The sequence below is a fragment of the Heterocephalus glaber genome, unplaced genomic scaffold (genome assembly GCF_053883595.1).
Source record: "Heterocephalus glaber isolate CG9 unplaced genomic scaffold, H.glaber_assembly_v1.0 deba00000676, whole genome shotgun sequence".
NCBI classification, from domain to species: Eukaryota; Metazoa; Chordata; class Mammalia; order Rodentia; family Bathyergidae; genus Heterocephalus; species Heterocephalus glaber.
The window spans coordinates 21,199,468-21,226,653 of NW_028258156.1; the positions used below are offsets into that span (position 1 = coordinate 21,199,468).

The 27,186-nt window shown below is 41.8% G+C and overlaps 1 protein-coding gene across 1 annotated transcript in view; it reads left to right on the forward strand.

The window, feature by feature from the left end:
- The window catches only part of Lamb4 (laminin subunit beta 4), a 92,631-nt gene extending 66,368 nt beyond the window's left edge, over positions 1 to 26,263 (forward strand). The window contains 10 exon segments of the mRNA XM_087206564.1: positions 25 to 382; positions 3,116 to 3,276; positions 5,960 to 6,162; positions 6,746 to 6,952; positions 10,016 to 10,160; positions 13,681 to 13,888; positions 15,776 to 15,914; positions 19,557 to 19,730; positions 21,037 to 21,190; positions 24,306 to 26,263. Of these exon segments, the coding sequence (XP_087062690.1) occupies positions 25 to 382; positions 3,116 to 3,276; positions 5,960 to 6,162; positions 6,746 to 6,952; positions 10,016 to 10,160; positions 13,681 to 13,888; positions 15,776 to 15,914; positions 19,557 to 19,730; positions 21,037 to 21,190; positions 24,306 to 24,445 (1,889 nt within the window). The 3' untranslated portion in view covers positions 24,446 to 26,263.
- The last annotated feature ends 923 nt before the right edge of the window (positions 26,264 to 27,186 follow it).

Sequence of the window (27,186 nt, forward strand, 5' to 3'; positions counted from 1 at the left end):
CTGTGCTTCATGCTTCCTTTTCAGCATGCAATTGCAACAGGGAAGGAACCCAGCAGCCCTTCTGTGACCCGGCCACGGGCGTGTGTCACTGCCGGGAGGGAGTCAGCGGCCAGCAGTGTGACCGCTGCGCCCGGGGTCATGGCCAGGAATTCCCTACTTGCCTTCGACGTCACCTCTGCTTTGATCAGTGGGACCATGTCACTTCTTCCCTCTCTGAAGCAGTGCGAGGGTTGATTAGACTGGCTGCTAATGTGCAAGTCAGCTGTGAGGCCGAGTTCAGAGGCCTCAAAGAAAGCCTGTCTGACATAACCAGGATTTTGAAACATCCTGTTTTCTCATCCGGAGAGCTCCTAACAGTCCAGGATTACCATGACTCTGCAAGGTGAGGTTTATGCTCCAGTGGTAGACAAGTCCTGATTTACCTTGACTCCTGCTGACTTTCACATGCTCAGCCTTCAATTTAGAGAATTCATAACGTCCGCTAATAACCAGGCTGGTGATCTTTCTCACTTGGCTAGGATTGCATGTAATTTTTTTTCAGATGCCATTGATTATAACAAAAAGATAACCATTAAGAGGTTACTTAAACAGATGGAGTATAGCTTGGCGGTGGAATGCTTGCCTAACATGGGCAAGCACTGAAAATTTTTTAAAGAGGTTAAATGGGAAAGTCACACCCAACAGAACTCAAAGACATGAAATTGGAAGTATTCTCTAAAACAGATAGTATGTGTTTTAACAATGCACTCAAGGAAAATTTCCCAAATCTTCCCAAATTCTTTAGTTGTTTGGAAGCCCATACATTAGTGTGCAGTCTTATAATAAGTATAGTAATTTCTTCTAAAGCAAGGTCATTTTCATTACATAGTCCTGAGTCCTTTTTTTTTTTTTTCATTCATTAACCCTTTCAAGATTATGTTGTTGGCCCCGGGCTGGGGGTCAGCAAATACAGTCCATAGATCCAATCTAACATAGGACCTGGTTTTGTGATGAAGTTTCTTTAGAACACACCAACGAGGGCCGGGGATTTAGCTCAGTAGTTTCGCCACCTTCTGCGCATGTTCAACGACCTGAGTTCGATCCCCGGTACCAAAAAAAAAAGAACACACCAACGCTCATGTGTTCACAGCCCTGATGGCTCTCGTACCCTACAATGGCAGAGAGATGACAGACACCAGTACTCCTGAGAACAAAAGTCCACGAGCCTGCTCTGAGCAAAACCAGAATGGTCCAGGTATAGTTTCTGTCCACACAGAAGCCATATTCTACTAAAATAAAAGAAAAGGTATAGTACAGTTATAGGGCAACAAAGCCCCACTCTGCAGCAAATGTTCCTGAATTAAGGAATAGTTGAATCTGTAGATTTTTATGGCATACAGAACACAAGGGTAAACATAAGGCCATTCGTTACCAGTACACAAATATCCTAGAAGTGTATGGTGGTTGCTTCAAAGTTACTCAGGGAGGAAGACACATTTTGCTTGTGTAGTTCAGGGCTACAGCATTGTATGCATTTAACTGGGCCCCAAAGGACACAGCCAAGTTAAGCCGGTCCATGAGAACAGGCTCCTCTCTACCCTTCTAAAGATGTTTGTCCTGCAGAACTGGGGCCCTGTGTTACCAGATCTCCCCACTTTTCAAGAGATGTCAGACATTTAGATTTTCATGAAAATGTCTGCACTTGAAAATGTAGGCAGCTCATCCAATGGTACTTATAAAACATACAGCATGGCCCAAAGAAAATATGTCTGAGGCTGAGCATTAGGCCGTGACCATTCGTTTGTGGTTATAGATTGTAGCAAAATGTCAAGGTGGCAGCGAGAAAGCAGAATGAGCCAATCTGCAGTGGATGTTCTGGACAAAAATGGCTTCTGGAGCTAGAGCAGAGCCAGAGAGAAGACAGCAAGACAAGAGGACTCCTGGGGCCAGTCCTGGAGTGAGGAGAAAATGGTGGCTTCTGAGCCTCTTCAACCAGAAGCCAAGAAGCCTGCCACCTCCTGGTCCACCTGCTGAACCCCCATTGCTCCCTGGTGGCCACCTCAGAGAAAGGCATGATGAATATTTGCCAGGTAAAGTATAACTCAAAAGGGAGCAGGAGGACAAAGAACCCATGCGCATAAGCTGAGAACCCTGTTAGTTCAGATCCACTCACTAGCTATGTGAGTGACTTCACTTGGCCAAGCTTCAGTTTCTTCTTCAGAAAATGAAACAGTCTTTTTCATAGGATTCTTGGGAGAATTACTCTAGATAATCCACTTAGCATAGTGTCTGGCACATAGTGCTTATGTGTCAGATAATTGTCACTATTATTACTTTAGTGATATTATTATTACCCAGAAAAACTATAGTCCTGACACCCTGAAGGAAAATCTATGAAAGAGAGAGTTAAAGATAGCTAGGCGGCATTAGTTAATGCTCTGTACTTGTGCCAAGATGAATTAATCCCACGAATTTGTATTTCCTCAACTGTACCCTTCAAGATTTGTGCCCAGCTTCCTCTTCATAAAGGGTGTATTCATCATCCACATGGACTAATGGTTCATATGTTCTGAACATAGCAAACTGAGTGGAACAGAGTGGGTGATGGACAAGAACACAACCAGCGTACACAACCAGCAAGGAAACCTTCTTGTCACATGGGGAAATTAGAAGACCCTCTGTGGAAGTTGCACTCAAATTTTGTTGAATGTAGATTTATTCTGAATGAAGAACTGATTTTACCCCATACTGGGTTGGGTGCTCTGTTTTATCATGTGTTGAAAGCCAAATGTAACTGGCTCTTTTAGATCACTTTAAATGAACCATATCTGAATACATGTTTTGAAATGCAAAGAAAGAGAAAGCATAAACACTGAAAATGGAAAGATTTGAAAACCTTTACTCTGCTAGAACTTGTAGGGTGGTTATAGTTTTAAAAAGCAGTGAAATATCCCAGGAAGTTGAATAAAGAGGGAAGACGTGAGCTATAAACAGAATTATAAACTAAATTGTGAACGGGATCCCTTCCACCTGGAGACACCTAATAATAAGGGCAAATTTTTGTGGCATAGTCTTCTCACCAATGTATCAAATGTAATGAAAGCTTAACCATAGTTACCCTCATTTTCTCTGACAGAAAACAGATCATGCAGCTAAGTGAACAACTGAAAACAGTGTATGAATTTCAAGATCTGGAAGAAACCACTGTAAGACTGAGGAATGAAACAGATCTCTTGCTTGAATACCTTCAGCAGCAGATGAATTTGCAATCCAGTGTCCTGAATGCAAGTATTGTGGGTAAGAGAGAAAATTCGTTGTTTCTGCTTGGATTTTGGCGACCTCCACAGTGCATTCTGTTAGTGAGTCACACCTGCTTACTATCTTGGTGCCCGAGCATCTTAGAACACCCAAACACGCCCATTAGAGGTATTATTTGTACATGGCTATGTCAACTTTGTAAACATTGCAGAGTCTAGATAGCATTTGCTCAAAATAACAAATAAAGGTCAAATGTCTGATACTAAACAAATACTGAAACCCACAGTAATCTAATACCAAACTTTGTGAGTAGTCCTGAGTAATCAGTGACTTAGAAATTCTAAGGTGGCATAAGCAATAAGAAAGACACATTTATATGCCTTCCTGGGTAGAAGCCACTCCATTTCCAGCAAGCACAAATGCAGAGGAACATGGGGCAAAAGAGAATTACACACATTTCTCATAGGAGCTTTGTAGAAATTGGAGCTGTGCACCATATTAGAAGCTTTTGATTCATATTACTTAGTTCTTAAAACTGAATGTGAGCGTGACTGTAATCTCAGTACTCTGAGAGGCTGAAACAGGAGGATCACAAGTTCAAGCACAGCCTGGTCAATTTAGTGGGTTAGCAAGACCCTGTCTCAAAATTTAAAAAGGAGGTGTGGGTGGGGGGTCTTGGGGTGTAGCTCAGTGCAAAGGTCCTAGGTTCACTTCCTAATACAAAAAAAGAAAAGAAAAGAAAAGAAAAAAACCAGCAAATGTGAGCCCATGCCAATGCCAAGTCAACTTGGAGGAGAAATGGAAGTCTAAAGCAAAACTTTGATTGGATTATCTTATGTTTAATATGACAACTGCAATTATATTTGGAAATGGACAACTTGTTACCCCCAGGAGAGTCAACATTGAGTTTATTCATACTAAATGAGAGGTAAAGGGAAAATATACATGAACCATGTCGAGACATAAACATGGACTGCTTTGCCTTATTCTATATGTAGAAACACATCAGATGTGTTTCATCTGATCTTGACCCAAAGAGAAAGAGAAAAAAAAAATAGATAGCAATGAGGAATGCCTAAAGGCCCTAAAGGAATGCTTAAATTTAGTGAGACTAATTTTAGCCAAGATCTATCAGTGGTGTTCATAAACACCATGGAAAGAGTAAAGCATTTAGTCTGATTCCTAGTCTGAACTAAGGTATCACCTGAAGGAATTCAGGGTCCACAGAGGTGGCCCCAAGGCAGGTACCATAAAGTAAAACTGTCCTGGCTGATCCTCTCCGACTGGGAATCCAGTGTCGGCTACCGGGCTTTCTTGATGCCTGCCACTGTGCTGGGCAGTAGAAACTGGGCGGGCGATGTCTATGACAAGTACCTGCCCATGAGTTGCTCCTGCCCTCTATGGGACACAGGGACAGAAGCAACCCCAAAGTGCATTAGCAGAGCAACAAGAAGTGAATTCTTCTGGGTTTGTGAGGAAAAGTATCAGGGAGTAGGTGGCAAATGACTGGAGCTGTACAGGATGGAGATAGACTTGCCGGATAAATAAAAGCAGAAAATCATTCCAAGCAGTAGGAACATGTTTTTATTTTCAAGATAAATGAAAAAGCCTCTATTAAGAGGATATGACAGGGCTGGGGATTTAGCTCAGTGGCACCACAGCTGCCTCGAAAGCTCAAGGTCCTGAGTCTGATCTCTGGTGCTTCCCACAAAGAGTATATGACAATGACAAGAACCAGAAAGGTTTAAAAGATGCAGTTGCCTTGTGCCTAGATCACAGCTGTGTAGGGAGCAATAATCAGGACCTGGGTCTCAGCATCCTACAATATAGAGGGACAGCTTATCTATCTTGTATGTTCTAGTTTCACATTACTTTCATGGATTTGTGTTTTATTATGAATCCGGAAAAGAGTGGTGCTGGAGAACACAGGCTGTAGGGCCAGACCACCTGGTTCAAATCCTGGCTTCATCTCCTGCTGTCACTGAGATCCTGGACCTCGATTTTCTTACCTGTAAAATGGGGGTGGTCTACTAATGTGCACTCTGTGCGTTTGGTAAAGACTGAGGAAAAGCACTGACGGAAAGTGCAGGCACAGGGAGATCACTTGCTTGGTGTGGCCAGGTCCTGCCCACCAAGGCTTTCAGGGATGCGACCTGACCTGGGGCTGCTGTCGCTATGGCAGAGTGGAGTAACTGTGACAGAAATGCTATGGCCAGCAAAGCCTACAACATCAGTCCTCTGGCCGTTGCAGAAATACTTTGTCAATTCCTGCTCTCTGCAGTTAAGTAAACTTGATTTCTCATGTTACAGCTTATATAGGTATTTGTAATTTTTTTATATTTATGGCACATTTTACAGAATATTTTCATATTATTTCATTTGACCCTTACAAATTATTAACACCAATTTACAGATAAGGAAGCAATATCTAAGAGATTAACTGATTTGCTCAAAGATGTGCCCAGGAAGTAAAAGGCAGAAGGAAGCAGGACAAAGCCTGCCCCGTGTACTTAAATGTCAGTGCTTTGTCCCTTTTATATCCACATCTATTACACTATATCTGTCCTTCCACCATTAAATACAAATTTAAGGAAGGCAGTGTTGAAATTTTGTAATGAAAGACCCAGATGGTAGCCAAACTGTGGAATGATTACCTTGGTAGCTGATATAGTAGTCGTTTGTTCTCATAAAATTTATCTTACCTCCATTTGTGTTGGTATAGATTGCTTAGAAAACATCAAGAAGTATTATCACATATCATCATCTGCTGAAAAGAAAACTAACAAAACTAGTTCCATCATAAATAACTCTAAAAACGCCAGAATCGGCTTGCTTACCATTTTGGATACACTGACCTCAAAAGAAAACTTGTTGGAGAAATTAAAACAGATTAAAATAACAGATATCCAAATTTTGAATGAAAAGGTAAACATTCATAATGGTATAGTAGAAAAGTTTGTGGTTTCTACTTGGTATCCAGACCTCTTCAGTTGTATTTCCCTGTCTTACATTTTATTTTTTATTTTTGAATTTATATTTATAGGATGTTACATATGTATATATAAATTATATTAATATATCCTCTGTTATATTATATATGAACAATATAAAAATGCACTCTGGAAGGCTGAGGCAGAAAGAATGGGAGTTTGAGCCCAGCTCTAGTGACTCAGTGAGGCCCTGTCTCAAAAAAAAAAATTTTTTTAAGGCCTAGGGATGTATTTCAGTGCAAAGGCCCTGGATTCAATCCCAGTACCAGAGAGAGAGAGAGAGAGAGAGAGAGAGAGAGAGATTTAATTATATTTTATTTTGATTTCTTGATTCAAGGGTTGATTACAATTAAAGATAAAAGATTGTTGATTGATTTTATTAGGTTATATTATTTACTATTTCCAAAATGATACATATTATGGACATTGGCTCCTCCTTCGTCATTATTGTAAAAGGTAAAATCTATTTTAAAAGAATAAAAATTAAGTTAACATGAAAACTTTCAATTTTCTCCTAGGAGGTGTGCGGAGGACCAGGGAACCTGTCGTGCAGCCTCTCGCCCTGTGGGGGCGCTCTCTGCACGGGCCCCGGCGGGCGCAGGCGGTGCGGCGGGCCTAGCTGTCAAGGCGCCCTGATGCTCGAGAGCGACGCGCTCGGAAAGGCCCAGGAGGCGGAGTCTGTGAGTCAGAATCTGGACAACCAGGCCCAAGGGCTGAAGAATCGGGTAAATAACTAATGCCTCTTGCCTGATTTGCAAAATTAACAAAGAAGCAAACTGAAGCTTTTAGCAGGGCCCTTTAACTTCCAGGTGAGAAGATGATGAGACACTAAGAGCTCTAGTGACTGAAACGCTGGTGTTCTGATACTTAAAATATAGATGTAAATGTACAGTGTGAAGTAGATGTGAATATGTGTATATGTGTGCATCGGTAGTGTGTGTGTGTGTGTGTGTGTGTGTGTGCGCTCGCGCGTTTGGAGGGAGAGAACTCAGAGTGTTATCATAAGTTATGGATGAATGGACTTTTTTTTTTTGGTACCGGAGATCGAACTCGGGACCTTGTGCTTGCCAGGCAGGTGGCAGAACCACTGAGCTAAATCCCCTGGCCCAAATGGACTTTTTTAATACAATAAACTACATCGAAATTTAACTCAGCCTTGAAGAGCAAAGCAAAAGAATAAATTTTCCGTAAATTCAAGAGTACATTTGAAATTCTACTAAATATGCACATTTTAATGTCAGATTTTAATATTAGGAAATATTATAATAAAATATTAGGCTTTAAATTCCTTTCTACATTGCTAGACATGATACAGTTGTTTCAACATTTAAATAACTTATCAAATCTCCAATGATTTGAAATTATTTCATTTACTTTTCTGGCCATATTTGTAAATACCATTTTTAATTACCTGGCTTTCTTTAGATTTTGTTGTTGTTTTGGGGTTTGGGGAGGGGGCTGTTTTCATGGTGCTGGGGATCAATCCAAGGCCTCACAGGCGCTGGCAAGTGCTCTACCGCTGAGTTACACCCCCAGCCCTTCCGGGTTTTCCGAGATGCACTACATTCTCTAGTTCTGCAAACAAGGACAAGCTTCTTTTTTAACAATATACATAGAGCCTTGGGTGAAAAAGAAAACGGCTTTAAAGGTTGAGTGTTTTTCTTACCAATATATATTGAATATGATATCCATCTGCATTCTTGTTTGCAAGCAACAGTTGGCTAACTTCCCAACAAGAGGAAATGTATGCAAGGACCTTGGTCTCAGAAGCAAGAGAAGGACAGAAGGCAGGTGTGGTGGTTCATGCCTGCAATCCTAGCACTCTAGAAGGCTGAGGCAGGATGATTGTAAATTTGAGCCCGGTCTGGGCAACTTAGCAAGAACCTGTGGCAAAATTTAAAGCAACAATGATAACAAAAGAAAAAAACTTGGGGGCCTAGGGATGTAGCTCAGGGCAAAGACCCTGGGTTCAATTTCACTGTAGTACTGCAAAGACAGGGAGATAGACAGACAGACAGACTCAAGCGGGGTGGAAACCATAGCCAAGATGAACACATACACACACATGCACACACACACACACACACACACACACACACACACACACTCCGCGTCCTTGTCCACTTGCTAGAGTCCAAGCTATGGAGCAAGAATCGGATGACCAAGGCGGAGCACAGCCCTCCACATACTCAGTGTTGAAAACTTGTATTTACATGGTCACAACTCTGCATTACTACATGGTTTTTCGCTTAGATGTGATTCTTTGCTGCTTTTACAAATATGCACTGAAACCTCCTCCATGCCAGGCATGGATCTACAAGTTGATAATACAGCAGCAATCATAAAAATGCAAATCCTGTCTTATATCCCACTGGTTAAAATAGTCCCTACTTGTTTAATGTAATTTTAAACTATTCTCCTAAAAATAGACATCTCACACTATTGGAATAAGCCCTTCTTACTGCTCGATTTTATGATTAACAACAGGATTCAGCTAACAGTATTAAAAGGTAACTCCTGTGGTCTGTGCGGGCAGAATGGGACTTGAACAGCACATTAACGGAAAAGCCGGAAGAGGGTGAGACATGGCTTGCCATGCTGATAAAGTGCTGTGCACTTTCCTCTGGTGTGGAAGCGGGAGAGAGACGGGAAAGAGAGAATTCACAGGCATCAGGGTGACAGAGATGGGTGGGAGAGATGTCTCAGGAGTGAAGAGATTTAACAATCTCTTTCTGACTATGTATCAACTAATCCACTCCAAGATTTCATCTTTTTCACTTGGTGCTTTCCTGTCTGGGGATTTGTTTCTGAAATTCGCATTTTACTGCTATCCATTCTTACAGCTCTCCATTTTAAGGTTAAAAGTCTAGATCAACTCTCAAAAGCCTACTACATTTAATCATAGAGATACTTTTTTGTGTTTTATCACTTGCTAATGACTAGGACTTCAATCCTTTTACAAAATCGGCATGGCTTAAATTAAGCAGGCTCCTTTTCTGGAGAAATAAGGGGAGATTTTCCCTCCCTAATTATGTTTGAGGCTAATTAGCCCTACTTCTGTCACAGTTAATTTATTCAATAAAGCTCAGCCTGTTGGCGATCTTGTCCTATTGCTTTCTGCTCACCCCCCCCCTTAATTTGTTGGAATCCTAAGAAAAATCCATGACCTTTCTCAAATCACACAATTAAGAACTTGCACTTTTAGCTTCTGGCCTATCTGTCCCTCCGTTCTCCCCCAAGGACACAGAGCTCTGGGATTTATCTCAGCAGCCCACCCTCGGGTCAGGCACATTGATGAAAGGAGGAATGCTTTCCTGTTAGCTTTCCAAGAAAGTACATTACTAGAATTTGAAGAATGTTTAGAAGAGTAACTGTTTTCATTTACATAAAAGAAGCTGTTTTAAGTTATTCACTGCCGTCAGTTTAGCAATCCTAAGTAATTTCTGTGTACACTGTTGGTTTCAGGGAGTGCCAAAGTCTAATTGAAAGAGAATTTATGTTTTAGATTTAGGAAAATTCATTAATGCTAGGGTAATGTTTTCAAACAATAATTTTGATTGCTAATAATATTATAAAAGGTAAATTTGTAATATTAAGAAAAAACATTATAATGAAACATAATAATTACCTGTTAAAAGAGCCCTTTAAAATGAATCTGTAGTTTAATTATCTAGACTTCTATTAAGTTTTTAGTGACATTTTTATTTGGTCCAGCTATGTAATAAAACATCCCAAGACAAGCTTAATTTTTGTATGCTTTCCTCATTGTTGATTTTTTCTTATTCCAGATAAAAAATATAAGTAAACTGGTAGACATCTCCAAAAACAATGCCATACTGCTAAGTGAGAAACTGGAAAATATGAAAAACCAAAGTGAAACTGAGGAAGAAAAAAATGAAGCTTTTCATCAGAAAAGCAAAAAACTTTTTGTTAGCTAATTGTTTCAAAGTATAAAAATGATTTTTGTTTCTACCTTTTAAAAAAAAAAATGGATGTGCGAGCCAGGGATTTAGCTCAGTGGCACCACGGCTGTCTTGAAAGTGCAAGGTCCTGAGTTCGATCCCCGGTACCAAAAAAAAAAAAATGGAGGTGCAAACATCATAACCAATTCCAAATTACACAAATTGGAAATGGCGTGCCTGAGTCAGAAAAATTATATACCCCTTGGTTTTAAATTTCTTAATGAAAATAATCTCAAAATGTTACCTGTGCCCAAAAAATGATGGCTCTCTGCATATGATTAATTTAGTAATAAATCCTAGGATTTAGTTAAAATCCCAAACAAAGGAACTTGTTTTATAAATTTTATTGTTTTTAAAATTAGAAATTCCACATGCCGACTCTTATCAGATTCCCTCAAGTCAGGATGCAGTAATTTTCTTTACTGGCAGAGATGATAAGATATCAAGATATTAGGATATCAAATACCATACTGAAGTGGCATCTAAAAAGTAGATTATTAACTATCATTGGCTATTTTCTGAGTTACTTGTTGACTCTCCATCACTGACCAAGAGAAGCTACTTGACTTGATATTCACTGTGGCATATTTTGGGAGAGAGACGTCTGTTTTAAACTACAGAGAACTATTAAAGATAAATCAAATACAGTATTAGGAAATTGATCTGAAGTCTTACTCTCATCAAATAAGGCAGTTTGGTTATAATGCTCTGTGGAATTCATCTTAGGGTTTTTTGTTTTTTGTTGTTTTTTTTTTTCTAGTTCTAGAGATTGAACTCAGGACCTTGTGCTTGAGGAAGGCGCAGCACCACTGAGCTACATGCCCGGCCCAATCTTAGGGGTTTTTTTCTTAACCACTTCCAAATTTGATAATTTTATACTTTCCACATGGATTAATAGTTGGGGTGTCCATTATCATTTCATTAACCTATTTAGCATTTATAAGAGATCCCTGTGGCCAACTTTCTCTCTCTCGGTTTTTCTAGAGATTGTATTAGTACCTTCTAGTTCTGAATTTCCAAAACAAGAAATTAGGCAGAAGTGACTTTTGATCAGAATCATCAGTGAAACTGTAAGAGAGTGGAATCCGTTTACTAGACATTTTGTTTGTTTGAAAGCTTGCTCAGATTGGTGCCAACTAGACGCTGATCCTGGAACTGGTTGTTTTAAGGAACACTTTAGCAATTTCTGCAGATACAAATCCATCCGGGGCACAAAAACAAAACCAATGCCAACATGTCTAACTAGCTACATGAAAATGGTGGTATATGGTCCTGGTAGAGTAGGAAAAGCATAAACTGCGTTCACCAAATTCACTAGCCATACAGCCTGTTCCCTTATTGCTGCCGGATAAATTTCTATTAAAAAGTTTACTGGAATTAACCTGAGGAATTAAAAACAATCAATGTCTACATTATCACAGCTGAAGTCAGAGAGAGCTGTTATTAAAAGCAGGCATAGAGCTAGGCATGGTGGTGCAGGCGTGTAATCCCAGCATTCTGGAAGGCTGAGGTAGGAGGATCACAAGTTTGATGTCAGCCTGAGCAACTTAGTGGCTTTGTGAGACCCTGTCTCAGAATAAGGAAGGGATGGGGACACGGCTTAGTGTGAAGGCTTTGGCTTTAACCCCTCAGTACTGGAGATAAAAGAAAAGGAAAAAAAATACTAGGCATAGAGAGAAAAAAATCCTTTTCTACATAGGAGACTTCCCTCTGATCAGGGCCCCTAGACCTGTGGTGACCAGGCCCTTGGCTATCAAGCCCAAATAAAATTATCATTCCAGGGGCCGGGAATTTAGCTCAGTGGTTCCACCTCCTGCCTTGCAAGCGGAAGGACCTGAGTTTGATCCCCAGAACCAAAAAAAAAAGAATTATCATTCCATCAGACGAGTACCTGTCCACTGAGCTCTTCTTGACATCTCACTGTTTTCCTTGAAATCTGAATGTCTCATTGACAAAGGCATGAGTCTTCTCCTGAACATTCTAGATCTGAAATTTGAATCTGTGATCTTGTAATAAATACTGATAATAATTTTCTGAATGAAGTGATTAAGTTCACTTTTAATAGAATTTTTTTAACTAGAAAAAGTTACTATTTCTTTTGAAAGCTAACTCTTTGATTCTGTTTAAAATACAGTTTTAGTTTATTCACCAAAAAAGTTATCGTTGTTTCAGAAACGTTATGGAAAGTGTAATATTCCTTTTATAGTAAGCAAAATAGCTGAAGGAAAAATGATTACCTAAAAAGAAGATCCTGTATACTCGTGTTGTATTACAAAAATGCTAAAAGCCTTCCCTGGGGCCTGGGGTGTAGCTCAGTGGTGGAGCACTTCCTAGCATCCATGAGGTCCTGAGTTGTATTCCCAACACCCTGGTGGGGAGGGGACCAAAAAAAGAGAAAGAAAAGAATGCATTTGTCTTCCTACCATCCCTAGGCAGTCTAAGTTCCTGGGCCCCGTGCTTGGGGACTTGTGCCATCTTCGCTCCCAGCCTGTCCAGACCCCAGCTCCTCCTATCAGACACACCACTCTCGCCAGGTTCCTATACCACCCTGACCTTTGGCTTCTGCAGGTCCCTTCTCTTGTGAAGCCTCTTCCTGCTCCCCACACCCCGCTGTCTCCAAGCTTAACCTGCTGTGCCCCAAAGCCCAGTTTTAACGCCTGTTTGACGTCCTTCCTTGTAGTTCTCCTTCCTCCAAACCCATTCGGCCTTGTGTTTCCCACTTTTGTCCTTTGATGGTATTTGTATATAACAGCTCTTTCCCCTCTTGAGCACAGGACCTTTAGGTTCAGGCCTATGTCTCCTCCACCTCTAACTTTCCCTAAGGGAGGGAGCTGCAGAGTGCCAGGGCTTGTTACACCACATCACAGTCCATCTTCCACTTCAGTTCTCAGGCAACCACTTCTGCTTTTCTAAAAGGAGGCCATAGATGTATCTGAAGGTTTGTTTATGATAAGCTACTTACATGATACTCTGTTCTGCATTGTCACATTCCCTGCTCAATATAGGCCTTTGAGTAGTAGCATCAGAAAGTTACCCAATTATTTAGATGAGCAAAATTTGTGAGGATATTATGGTCATGGAAGATCAGAACTTGGGTCACTTCAAACCCAGTCTCCCCGCTTCCCTCTAACCTTGTCCTTAAATTTTAATTCATCTAACATTTTTCATTGATTTTGAATGTGTACTTACATTAAAGAATTTTGAGAAGAAGATTTTGTGGACTGTACTCAATGTTCCAAGACTTTAGTTTTCCCTTTTTTCCAACAACCATTTGTTCAGCAAGTATTTAGCACCACACCAGCATCATTTTCCCCCAGATAGGGACCCTGGAGGATGAAGAGGCATGTATGGGACATATGTGATCTAGGCCCTCTCTTTAGGGACACATTATCAAATGCAAGTGCATGTGACTGTGTTCACTGGGGTTAAGTGTATGAAACACAGCGTTGCTAAGGGAGCATGATTAGCTAAAACCCCCCTTCTTCTCTAAGAGGAAAACGTGCCTCCCGAGGACATACAGAAGGTCGCGAATCATGTCCTTGACATCCACCTACCAATAACATCACAAAATTTAACCTGTGAACTTGAGGAAATACAGAAACTTATACAACTGTGTGAGAACAACAGGACAGAGAAGAACAGGCTAAATAAAGCAACAGATGGAGCCTGAAAGCTTTTGGAGGAGGCGAAAGTAGCTGAGTAAGTACAGTAGTAATGTGCTCATCTTGCTCTAACAGACCATCAGCTGCAAGACCATCTGACAAATGTTTGCCCAGAGAGCTACAGCGTGCAAACGAAGTCAGCCTCCAGTAGCTCTGTGCAAACTGAAGGCTCCGCTCTTTCTGGCGGTGCCCCCAGGAGCTGGGCAGTTGGGTAGCACTGTTCAGGGATTCCTGTGTCTATTTTTCTCAGACTCTAAACATGTTTTCAGCAGCCTGGGACCTCTTAATACCAAGGCGTAGGAGTACATGTCATATATGAATTTTGCAGCACTATTTTAACAGCTGATTGGAATATGGTGTGGTTTTCCTGCCTTTACCTAGTTTTGGTACTTTTGTTTTTTGTTTTGTTTTTTTTTTGGTACTGGGGATCGAACTCGGGACCTTGCGCTTTCGAGGCAGGCAGCAGAACCACTGAGCTAAATCCCCAGCCCAGTTTTGGTACTTTTAAAGTGTTATCATAAACAGTACCTTGAACGTCTAAATTTAAAAATAAGACTGTAGAAAAAATATGATGGCGGAGAATAGAAGAAATGGACACTGGCCCCAGCATAATACAGGAATGGGATGTACAGTGACAGCGCTAATGTCTCCTTTTGCTGTTGACTTAGCCAAGCAAAGAGGCAAAGGCATCTTGATGTTTCTGTGAGCATGCGGCACTGTGGGGCCGAGTCGCGGCATCAGCTGGGTGGTGGCAGCACCCACTGAGACCTGGGCACCTCACTGCCCACCACCCAGGGCGAAGTGTACCAGAAGCACCTGCAGTCCAACCCCTTCCGGGCTTAATATTAAAATCAGGAAGATAAAGTAACTGCAGTACAATTATACAGCTATTTAAAATGACACTGATGAAAGAATCTGCTAGTGTGAAGGCCACGTTTTTATTTAAAAGCAGGTAAGATATTATACATTAGGAGGAGCTCAGTCATGCAAAGGAAAAAGAAGTTAGGACAAAATGCTCAAATATGCCAATATCGTCTAAGGTAGTAGGATTACTGGTGCATTTTTTTCTTCTTTACATTTTTTTGGTACTCTAAATTTCCTATGATGAGTAGTACATTGGAAATCTAAACAAAAATGAATACCTATTTTTAAAATATATAGTGGCAGAAATGGAAGGAACACACACCAATGCCCTAGGAATGTGACCGAAGTGAGATGACAATGGTGCGGTGGGTCTGAGCTCCGGAGGGAGGGCGGATTCCTGACGGGGAGAAAGGGGAGATTGCTCGGGCGGGGCCGAGGCCTTGGGGTGAGGCGGCTGATTTGTCTTCAGCCCACTGCTCAGGGCCTCCGCGCAGTCGGAGGGCTAAAGGCTCCCTAGCTTGCTTCACTCTGCTCCAGGCGTTTTTGAGTCCAGAGATCTCCGTATCTGGTGCCTGTGGACTTGAGGTGAGCGTCCTTCTGTGAAACAGCCCGTGTCCCCAGAACCCCGTGACTGCACCCTCAACTGGGCTCCTGCGGCTGGGACGTCAGCAAAGCTCAAAAGCCCTGAACAAACAGGCCGCAGCGCACCTCCTGGGTCCTCGCTTGCCTCCCCCACCTCCCACTCCAGAGGCCAGGGACTGTCCACAGGTCTGAGAAATCAGGCTGGGATCAGCTGGCCGTAGTTTTAATGCGCAAAGAAGTCTGCATCGGGCAAAATCTGTATTTTTTGGATACACTCACATATGTGTACGCGTGTTATTGGCATTTAAATATGTCTGTTTCTTAAAAACGAAGACTTCAGCACTTTGTCCTGGTTAGGAGGAATTTAAATTGACTTTATAAATAATTCAGTAAAGTTTTTGGTTGAGTGGACTCTGGAAATGAAGCAAATGAATAATTGCATATTTATCTAATCGGCTATGTTAATGTCTTACCTTAGGAAAGCAGCAGATGTTCTCTCAAACCCTGACAAAGTGGTGGACAACTTGGAGCAAGCGAAAATCACTCAAGGCCAGGCAGACTCTGCCGTCACACAGCTGATGGCTGAGATAACACAAATGAGAAAGAGTGCACTGCAGGTAATTACCTCTCTCTATTGAAACTAACCTGAAATGGACTGGGGGGTGGGGGGGAACACTGTCGTTTTCTCTATGCCACATGGTCTGCTCGTTTGTCTGCCTGAACGGAGGCCTATGAGGATAAATTAAGATGTTGAAGGGGCCGGGATTTAGCTCAGTGGTTTCGCCGCCTGCTACGCAAGTGCAGGACCCGAGTTCGATCCCCAGTACCAAAATTAAAAAAAAAAAAAAAAAGACGTTGATGGGATTCCGTGCTTAATTAATGTCCCATATTAATGTTAATGCAGTACTGTTGTTACAGTAACGTTGACAGAATTACGCACTTAAATTAATGCCCTTCAGAGCCCTCTGAGCACATTTCATTCTAGGGGATGCGAAGGGTACTGCCGCCACCTTGTAAACTAAAGAACTAAGACTCAGAGAGGTTATGGGACTCTGGGGCCACACAGGTAATTAATAGATCTGAGCCATAGCTCATTCCTGCTGGTAGCTACAGAAAGCAACAGACTTTTAAAGCTCACAAGCGGAAGAAAGTAAGTTAATTGTTGCAATTTATTTTTTCCATACTAGGGATTGAACCGAGGGCATTTGCATTGAGCTACATTTCCAGCTCTCTTTTTATTCTTTATTTTGAGACAGAGTCTCACTGAATTACTGAGCTGCCCAGGCTGGGCTCAGTTTTGCAGTACTCCTACCTCAGCCTCCCAGACTGTTAGGATTATAGGCCATCACACCCAGGTTTGCCAGGGTTTTTGTAGCTGAAGTTGTGTGAGTTTATGTCAGAGTATTCCAAAACTGAAGCGGTATCGCACCTAAAAGAGCTCTCCCAGCTCAGCAGAGCCAAGCCACGGTTCAACCATTTGACCTGCAGGGAGTGGAGGCTCAGCAATTGGAGGACAGAATAGGACCCATGGCTCCTCTGTCACATCCCCTTCCTTACAGGGCTGAAATGACTGGCTGTTCATTCTTCAGCTGTGTTTTATAGATCTCCACCATGCATTCCAAGAACAAAAGCAGAATGCAGCAGAACAGGATGTGGTGCACCAGGAAGTGAAAGGGTTAGATAGGAAGAGGTTGTATTCTTTGGGTAGCAAAGAAGGGAAGCTGCTATGCCTTCTGGACATATGCTCTTGACTAGGGGGTCCCAAAAATATAGCCACAGACAGCTCTATTGTGATGACCGCTTTTGCAATACAGTGGAACAGAGTTGAATGGTGGTACGGAGATTGTATGGACCACAGAGGGCACAACACTATCTATCCCTTTTCAGAAAATGTGCAGACTTACATTAGTCAACTCATTAGTCCAGCTGCAGGACACAATATCCAACACGCACAGCTTTAAGGAAGAGAGGTTATATGGTTCACAGTTCAGGAGATTCAGTCCATGGTCAGTTGGCTCCAAGGTAGGAATGTCATGGCAGAAGGATGTAGTGGAGCAGAGCTGCTCAGTTCCCGTCAACTGGGGAGCAGTGCTGGAAAGGAAAGGTGCAGGGACCACATACTGTACGGTACCCAAGGACAGGCCCACGTGGCATGTCCAGTGTGCTGTGACATCTACTAGGCATTTCCTAATCCAAGATTAATGGTCATAAGACTCCTGCTCTAGAAAAACTCCCACATATGTATAAGGGCACAGGAAGGGATTTTTATATCTAAAAATATGGTGGACCAATACCCTGAGGAGTCCTAATAGAAAATGTTAGTATATTTACATTTTTAAAATGCATACCTGACTTAGTAGGAAACAGGATATCCTCAGAGCCAAAGACTAATCAGGCACTAACCTGACAGCAGATGGCACCTGCCAATCCCTAGTATGTTACAGCTTTTGGGTTTGAGGATCACTGTGTCTAACAGACAGAAAGCAGAGTCCATATAAGGAGGGAACTAAAAACCAGAACCCATAGTGAAACAGTAAACTATCTCTCTCTCTCTCTATCTCTCTCTCTCTCTCTCTCTCTCACACACACACACACACACACACACACACACACACCTGCATAGGGGAGGAGTCTAAGAATTCCTAACTACAAATAGTTTCCCATATGAGATGGAGGCTAGAATTTATACTGCCTAGGTGGCCCCCAAAACTCAAGCCAAAAGCATCATTTAAAGTGGTCCTGGGCTGCTAGAATCCCCAGACAGTGGCAACCAAAAGTCCCCTGTGAAGAAATGACCTTAAAACCAAGCCAGCCCCCCAAAATTCCCTCCAAACACATAAAGAAACAAATTGCCTTAAACAAGAGTCATCAATACAACAAGCAACAGAATCAGAATCCAAGGGATTGTGGGTATGACCAGTATGGGTTATAAAATGCAAAATAAGAATGTTTACTATGTGTAAGAAAATCAAAAAAGGGTAAACATAAAGTATAACCAACGGATGAGAGTTAAGATAACAGTCAAACTTCAAAAATGATTAAATAGGGCCAGGGAGATAGTTCAGTGGCGCCATGCTTGCCTGGCAAGCTCAAGGTCCTGAGTTTGATCCCTGGTACCAAAACAAAAGATTAAATAGGACCTCTAGATATGACAAATGTAGTCTTGAAACAAGGAAAGTATAAAATGTGAGGAAAAAGTAGAAGCACCAGCTGGAGACTGAAAAAATAAATCATATATTCAACAACAGAATGCTTTAAATTGGTAACAATGGATGAGCTAGAGGTATGTAAATTAAAGTGGACAACTTGTGTGGACATAATTTTGAATTTAAAAAATCAAGTTACAGAATGTATATGTATATAGTTACATACTGTTAAAAAATTAAATATATATTGTTAGGAACACTACACAGTATCCAGTGTAAAGCCTACTGGAAAACACGGACTAGCAACATTAGACAAAGACTGGATTTTGCATGGTGGCTGCCTTCAGGGGGTGGGACTGGTGTGTGGATGGCTTTCATCAGCACTTTATTCCCAAGGTGGCTGGTGGTACAATGATATTTGTCATGTTTTCTTTTCCATAAATTCATTTTGTTGATATATGTCCATGAGTAATTGCTTTCATTTGGGGGAACTGGTATATATATATATATATATATATATATATATATATATATATATCTTGATCATTTTCAATCCCATTTCCCTTCCTAATGCCAAAAGGTCTGCATCCCTGTCTCCCACCATCTCTCCTTTATTTTACTTTTTTTTTTTGGAAATGATATCACTGTGCAGCTCAGGCTGGCCTTGAAATCATGGCAACCCTCCTGCCTCAGGCTTCTGAGTGCTGAGATTTCAGGCGTGTATCACCAGGTCTGGCCATTTTATTCTCGAGTTTATTTATATTTGGGTTTCTCAGATAAGCACAACCATGCAATATTTAACCTTCTTGTCTGATTTAATTCACTTAACATTATGGTCTTAAAATCCATCCATTTCCCTAAAAATGACCAGAATTCATCCTTCTACGTGGCTGCATAGTATTCTATTGTACATCTACATAGCACATTTTCTTTGGGTCATGTTTTCCTTTAAAGCCTTTCGTGTGTCAGAAATATTTTGTTATAACTTTTTATATGTTATAACTTTTTAAAAATGTAAAAGAAAAAGTTAAAACATTTTCTTTTCCTTTAAACCCAGTTTTGTTTTGTTTTTTTTGAGGGACATTTCCTTTCTTGTCTTTAAATCAAAATCAGGCTGAAAACGGAGCCAAGGAAGTGAAGAATAAGCTGGACTTAGCAAAGCACCACCCAGAGCCAGAGGGTGGACTCGCCATGCTGCAGACCAAGTGGCAAAGGAACCAAGCCCAGGCGGGCAGGGCCACAGAGCAGGCGGGGTCAGCGAGTCACCAAGCTGAGGGTGCCAGGTAGGTCAGTGTCCCTACTGCCACCGGGAGCAGGCAGCGCTGCTCCGCAGCACGGCCTTTGCGGCCAGGTTTTTGTGCCACTTTTCTGCATTTCTTCAGTGCCAACCCAAGCTTGCTGTGGACATTCTGGGCTCCTGGTGCACAGGAGGCTCTTGGGCCCTAAGGCTCTCGTGCAGGGCCCAGCTGTCCCTGTGGACCTGTAAGGAGCGCATAAATTAAAGTCACCTCCAAAGAGAACAGATCAAGTTACAGACATCAGAGCGAGTTAATTCAACATTTGTGGTAAATGGCCCACTCATTCTGGTTGCTGAAAGAACCTATCAGCGCTTCTTTGCAGCAGGGAATCTTTTGTTGGTTGCATTCATATAGTGGCTTAAACAAAAGAAAAATGTTAGTGTTTTGTAACTGGTCTTCCACTTGCTTTTAGTTCCTAATATACTGGGTAAAATGTCCACTAGCTCAAGAGAGTTGAGAACATTTCCTACAGAAAGGATGTTGAGAAACGGGCTTCCTGCCCGCCCAAACCCTTCTGCCCCGTGCCGGCTCTGACCTGTACTTGCCTGCCTGCCCTTCTAGGTTGTCAGCCACTCGCTCGGCCCCAGAGTTCCACTCTCCTTCCAGAGGGAGCTTTATGCTTGCACTTCTACCCGGCTTCCTGCTTCCCTTCCTCCCTCACTGCCTCATTTCTCTTACACATGTTATCCAAGTGCTCTAGCCCTGAACTTCATCCACGGTCCTTTCACAAATTTTGCATTCTCAGACAAGGTCACGCTACATTGCGCTGGCTGGCCTCACACTTACATCCTTTTCCCTCAGCCCCCCGAGCAGCCCGGTGTACAGGCATGTGCCACTACCCGTCTCTCTCCTGCCTTTCTAACCAACCAGAAGGGTATCCATGCTGCTTCTAAATCTTCACTCTGCCCTCCATCTGGAATACACAGCGGCGCAATGAATCAGATATTTGTCAAGGACAAAATTAGGTCATTTTTGTCTTCTGTTCTCCAACCTTAGCATAATATAGAACAATTAGTGGCACACTGATGGTTGTCTTAACGTGGAGTAATGACTGCTATTTTGGAAAAAAAATTCATTTTTAATTAACTAGGACTGACATTATTTTCAATCTGAAAAAACCAAACATGCAAATAAAAACCCTTATGGAAATACCAAAGTGATCAAGAGCATTGACTGGATTATGATTTCCTCTGCATTGCTTTTATGAGACTCTATGAGACTTACGAGGGGCATGTAGGAGACATGTAGGTGCTTTATAAATATTTTCTGATGGTGAGAATGTGGCTGTGTTGCAGAAGTTGGTTGAGCTGAGAAAACAGTATGCTTTTCTTCAACCTGAGACCAGCACTGCAGGACTAATAAAGGAAACATTAGAAAGAGTGAAACAGCTAAAAGATGCTGCAGAAAAACTGGCTGGAGAGACAGAGGACAAGATGAAAAGAATAGCAGGTATGTGTTCTTTCACCCACCCACCCATCTGACGATAACACCATAATACTCCGCCTTCATGGTAGAATTCACACTAAATCTGTCATTCATTCCTGGTAACCACATACAAACCTGCAGAGGACAGTGAAGTAGGAATTGGTCTTGTGCCTTAGGGGCTGTCAGGAATCAACCTCCTGTGCATGGATTTCCTTACGATGGTATTGGGGAGCATCTGCCTTGTGTTCATGAGAAAACCTGTGGTTTCCTTTGGTCACCTTGAAATGCCTTTTTGCCAACTCGCTGTTTTATAGTCTTATTTGTGGTCATACTTTATTGTCTCCCAAATTTTAAAACTAATTATATTCTTTGGGGATATGAGTAACTCTCAAAATGTTAAAATAAACAAGATTCCTTGCTCATAAGTGCTTCTGCATTACAAAATGAGACTTTGGCCTCAGGACCATGCACACCCTCCCTCTGACATGAAAACAATGAAAGACTAGCCTGCATATGGCCCAAGTCAGGACAAACACACGCCAGACTGCTAGCATTTGTCATCTCTGGGAGACAGGGGACTGATGAGGAAACCACTGATTTTTACATATATATTTATCTTAAAATCAGTGTGCTTATGGGTATTTTTTCAATACTTTCTAAAATTTTTTTAAAGAAAATACTAGGAAAGATTTAGAAATGCAGATAGAATTTTTCCAACCTGACATTGAATAGCCAATACTGCAAAGATCAGTTTCTATTATTCTCAGACTGGGGTCCTCCCTCATAGGACCAAAAACCTAGGAAGAATCTTTCTGCCCTAAGTTACGTCAGGGTCCAAATTATTTTTCCTTATCCACATTGACTGAAATTTATAGTTCATGAAATTAGATCGGAAGAGAAGTTTCAGTGAGAGGAAGATTGCATCCTATTTCTTTTTCTCTCTTCAGTTTAAGGCTGTTTTCACAACTCAACAAGATAGAAAAATAAGCCACTGATGTGCCTGTCTTCCTTCTGCCACTTGAGAAGGAGCAGAACATCTATTAGGAAGAGATGCCCCCAGGTTCCCAGTAAGACCCCAGTCACAACAAGAGTCCCTCAGAACCACGTCCATCAGAATCCCAGCAAGAGACAAAAAGCCTACTCAGTCATGGTTCTGGACAATGTACACGTGGAGCTGTCTCTATCTATTCACTGCATAAAAAGCCACCCTAAAATCAGACGGCTTAAAATAACAACCATGTCTTTGTTTGCAGTGGGTTGCCTGGGTGGCTGTTCTGCAGGTCCCCCCAGGTTACACAAATAGAAGCTCAGCTAATGGGTCACCGGCCAGGTCTTCGAGGGATGCCCAGAGATGTGGGGCTGTGTCCATGGGGCCAGCTACCCCAGGCTACTTCCAGGCATGGATGTTTAAGGTTCCCCTGGAAGTGAGAATGATAACACAGGTGCTTGAAGCCTGCAGTAGCATTTCTTCCAGTCTGTACTACTGGTCAAAATAGCTTGTCCAGCCAGCCCAGGTCCAGGGTGCGGGAGTGGGGGGAGAGCAAACAGATGTGCTTCCTGATGGAACCTCGAAGAATGCACAGGAATGGAGGGAACAGACTGTGTAGCAGGGCTGGGGGACCAGCGGAGTGAGAACCATTATTGGCCCTCAGCCGGAAGGAATAGGGGAAGCAGGATGGTCACCAGGGTCCTTAGGGAAGAGGCCCCGCAGGAGCTGGAGCCCCAAGACCAAAGACCTGAGGGAAGCCTGTGCTGAACAGGGGTGGAGAGGGCTCTGACAGCACGGCCAAGGGTGAGGATGGCCAGATGGAAGGGAACCTGCGTGTTACCCAGGGGGGCTGGCCTTCCAGGACTCAGAACAGGGTGAAGGAGGAGCTGGTGGGAATGAGAAGTAGCCAGCTTGACCACATTAACTTACCTCGTGGAAACTCTGGGGTCTTTTCTCTTCTTTTGATTCAAATATCCTACCAGTGTTGAATCCCCTTTTCAACCCTCAGTGGCCTCCACTTGAGTCCCTGGTGAAAGAATGCTCACCACCTCCCAGAGCAGCTCTTTAGTCTCTGCATCGCTGTGACTGCTAGAAAGCTCCTCTTTACAATCAGACAAAATCTTCCCTCATCGAGCTTTCGTCTGCTGGCTGTGTTTTGTTTCCTCGGATGCTGGAGAACATATTCACTCTGCTTTTCTAAGCTGGTCTTTCAAATACTTGAAATCAGCCATGTCATGTGTCCTAAATCTTCCTTTCTCTGTATAAAACGTCACCAGTTAACTCAATATGTTCAGAGGACAGCTTCAACTTTCTGCAGCACTCCAGCCTTTCCTCTGGATGTGTATGTTTGACAGTTACTTCACACCCACTCAGAATTCACCTGTGATCCAAGTGAAGTGGGACATTTACTTCCCTTCTTCTAGAAGGTCCATTCCTACCTATTGGCAGACTCTCTAAAAGCCTGCCTCACACTGTTAACTGTAGCTTGCTTCTTTTTTTTCTTTTTTTTGTTTAGCTGTAGTTTTCTACTCCTCTTCTGTCCACATTTCTATGGACTCTTTCTTAAAGGAATTACAAGATATTTGTTGAATGAAGAATGAGTAAATGGATAGGTGGGTGGATGGATGGATACGTCAGTAGCTCAATGAATGGATGGATAGATGAGTGAAACCAAAGACAGCCATTACTTTGCTTTTACTGTTCAGGAATGTCCATGTCAAAAGGAAGAAGAATTACAGAAATTAAAATGTCAGTATTCTTTTCTGAAAAATTGGGAAACTGTAAAGTGAGTAGCGCATGTTTAAAATGAAGTTAAAATATTTAAGAACAAACCTTTTGAGATGTGATACTTCAAATCCAATCAAGGCTGTTGTGTGTCTTTTCATATCTAATAAATTCTAACCAGCTACAGCCTTACATTTTTAAATGCCATTAGACTTAAAATTTTTTAGACAAAAATAGCAACTTCCTCTGATTTATGTGAAAATTTGAAGAAGTCTGGTGAAAAGAGATGTTTTATCCATTATATCAAAGCACAAAACTAAATATATCTCTAAGAGACACACAGACCCCTGTGTTCTGTATAATGTGGACATCTAAGAGGAATTTGTCACCTGAATGTTGATCATTTCTTGCATATCCTTCTTTCAGATTTAGAAAAGAAGATCCAGGATTTGAACCTAAATAGACAAGAAAAAGCTAATCAACTGCAACAATTACAAGACCAAGCCATTGCCATTAAAAATGAAATTGTTGAGCAAGAAAATAAATATGCCACCTGCCACAGTTAGGCAGAGCTGCAGCACAAAGGCTATTCCTGTGTGTCTGGCACAAACTGCACAGCTGTGCTGAACTTGTGAAATCCAAAGGTGGCCTCTCCTCCTGTTTCCCTGTTCTCACTGCAGACCTGCCCAGTGCGGCCAGAGGAAGGGACCAGGGAGAGAAAGGCCACCACCAGCACCTCCTCATAACGGAAAGAGGGAAGGAAAGAGATGTCTCAGTTTCAAAAACCTTTCCTCTTGCCTCTTTTTTCTTTCAAAACTTAAAAATTATTGGTGTATGTGGCAAGGGAAAATGTAAATACGTTCTCTACTTACTAATAGTCATTTCAGTCCAATGGCCCTAAACATTTAAATCAAGATCTCTACTACTTGGAAGGAGTAAATATGGATGTCATGAACTGGGTTTTCCTATGCTTTCCATTTATTTGAATTGGCTTTTATTTGTAAAACTATTATTCCATTCTGAATAAAATGGTACTTGTGTTTATGCCCACCTTCCTACACCCTCATTCTCTCAATCAGAGGATTTTATTTTCCCCAAGTGACATTGGAACAATATTCAAAGAGATAAATACTGAACTCCTTTTCATAACTTGTGAATATTTTCTCTGTGAAATCTGCTCCTTATTTTTAAGACTAGCAATCAGGTTCTTGCTGTTTTAATATAAAAGATTAGATTGTCTCACATTATTTCTGTTCATATATGCTGTTCTTCAGAGGGATTATTTTAAGAAAGTTTGGCTCCACATTTTTTTAAATAAGAAATAACATATCAGCTAGAGCCATTTCTATTAAGGAATGACTCATTAAAAAGTGGGATTTAAAAATTCAACAAAGGGCTTCGAGATTACACATAAATACAAGATTTGTTAAAATGCATGTTATTAAAGAAAGTCATATAATCTATTTTCCTGCAGATCCTAAAGAATAGAAGGAAACGTTTCTGTGGGAATGACCAGCCCAGACAATTCTTTTGATGTATACAATTGCAAGGCTCCAGCCCTGAGATTTCTACAAACCTCCACAATGTGGTACATAAAACAACCCACAGATAAAACGGCCCAGGGGGTGAACAAATACATATCACAAAGTAGTTCTTTGGTCCAATGTTAGCCATGAAACACACTCCACCTTTCCTATTTGAATACTGACTTTTGACTTTGTACACATGATAGACAGTGATATAAGCGGGGTTTTTTTGTTACAATAGCAACATTTGGTTGTTCTTCCTTTCCAGTGATCAGACATCCTATGTGCAGCAGGTCAGGGGATGTGGGACTGGTGAAAGTGGGAAGAGTTTCTAGGAAGACTAACAGAGTTTGGCAGTCAGGAAAATGTCCAGGCAGCAGGAAATCACACTCACCCTAGGAACCAAGTGAAAGAGCAAGATAAACCCAGTCAGCAGACCTGCCGGCACTGCAGTGTGGTGAGGTTAGGAAGTAGTGATATGCTTTGAGATGATAGATACCTGGTTGTGCTTTCAAGTCTGGAGTTTTAAAAAGTGTAAGTTGTCTTATAAATTCTACATATGGAAAAACCTCATTCCCCATGTCATTCTAACTCTTTTACTCGCTGCACTCATGGTTCAAGATATGACCCAACCAAGATTCAGCAAAACAGTACCTCTTATACCTCTTATATATCGTAAAGAAATTTGGCAGTGTGTATCAAGGTCTCTCCTAAAACCCAGTATTTCCATTGCTGAACTTGTATAATAAGAAAATAATCAAATATGAGGGGAAAGCTATGTGAATAATTTATTGCAGCACTCTTTATATTAAAAATGTAAATAAATTTTTAAAAACCAATTAAATACATAGCACGAGACTACCCATCTGAGTTCTTGGTTGCAAATGATGTAAAGAAATAATAATAGAAAAAGGAGGCCCTCAGTAACGCTCAGGTTAGGGTAGCATGGGGCTCCACTGAGCACGTCCCCATCCCAGTCCCTTCCAGCTGTACTCCGATCCAGTGACCTTCCACACACATGAGAATTTGGAGGGCATTCTAGATCTAAACCATGACACTGAGGAGCAGAGACTGAGGCTGCGGACTTTGTTTCTGTTCCTTCTCAAGAGGTACTGATGGGCCAGGGATTTAGCTCAGTGGCACTGCACCTGCCTCAAAAGCACAAGGTCCTGAGTTCGATCCCCGATACCAAAAAAAAAAAAAAGAGCTACGCTACAGATGGTCGGGGATTTAGCTCAGTGGTTCCGCACCTGCCTCGCAAGGTCCCAAGTTTGATCCCTCCCCCCCGCAAAAGAATGTAGAATATCAAGAGCTACTGCTGGGATGTATGATCTGCTTTCTTTACCTCTCATTCCATGTCCCTCTTTCCTGAGGATCCTGAGCCATTGTGTGCTTTGGGGAGAGTGCTCTGATGTCATACTTTCCCTCAGATGTGGCAGTGATGCCACCTGCTGAGTACCTACAGCTCTGTCTCCATCCAAGAGCCAGGACCAATTACTCGAGCCCGCATTATAATCTCGCCTTTCTTCTTGCCTGTTTATCCTGTGAAATGTGAAGCCAAAGATAGCTGAATCTGGGTATGCATTCCAACTCAATGGAAGAAGTGTTAGGCCTTCTAGTAAAAACATATTTCCTTACAGACCAGAGTCACAGGCACAGGAAGAACATTGTTGCTGCTGAGTCATTTGGATATAATTGCGAGCAGTGTCACATGTATTTCCACTCTTGTTTTCTACTGGATGCTCCATCAGCTTTCACTGTAGAAGGCACAGCTCTACCTC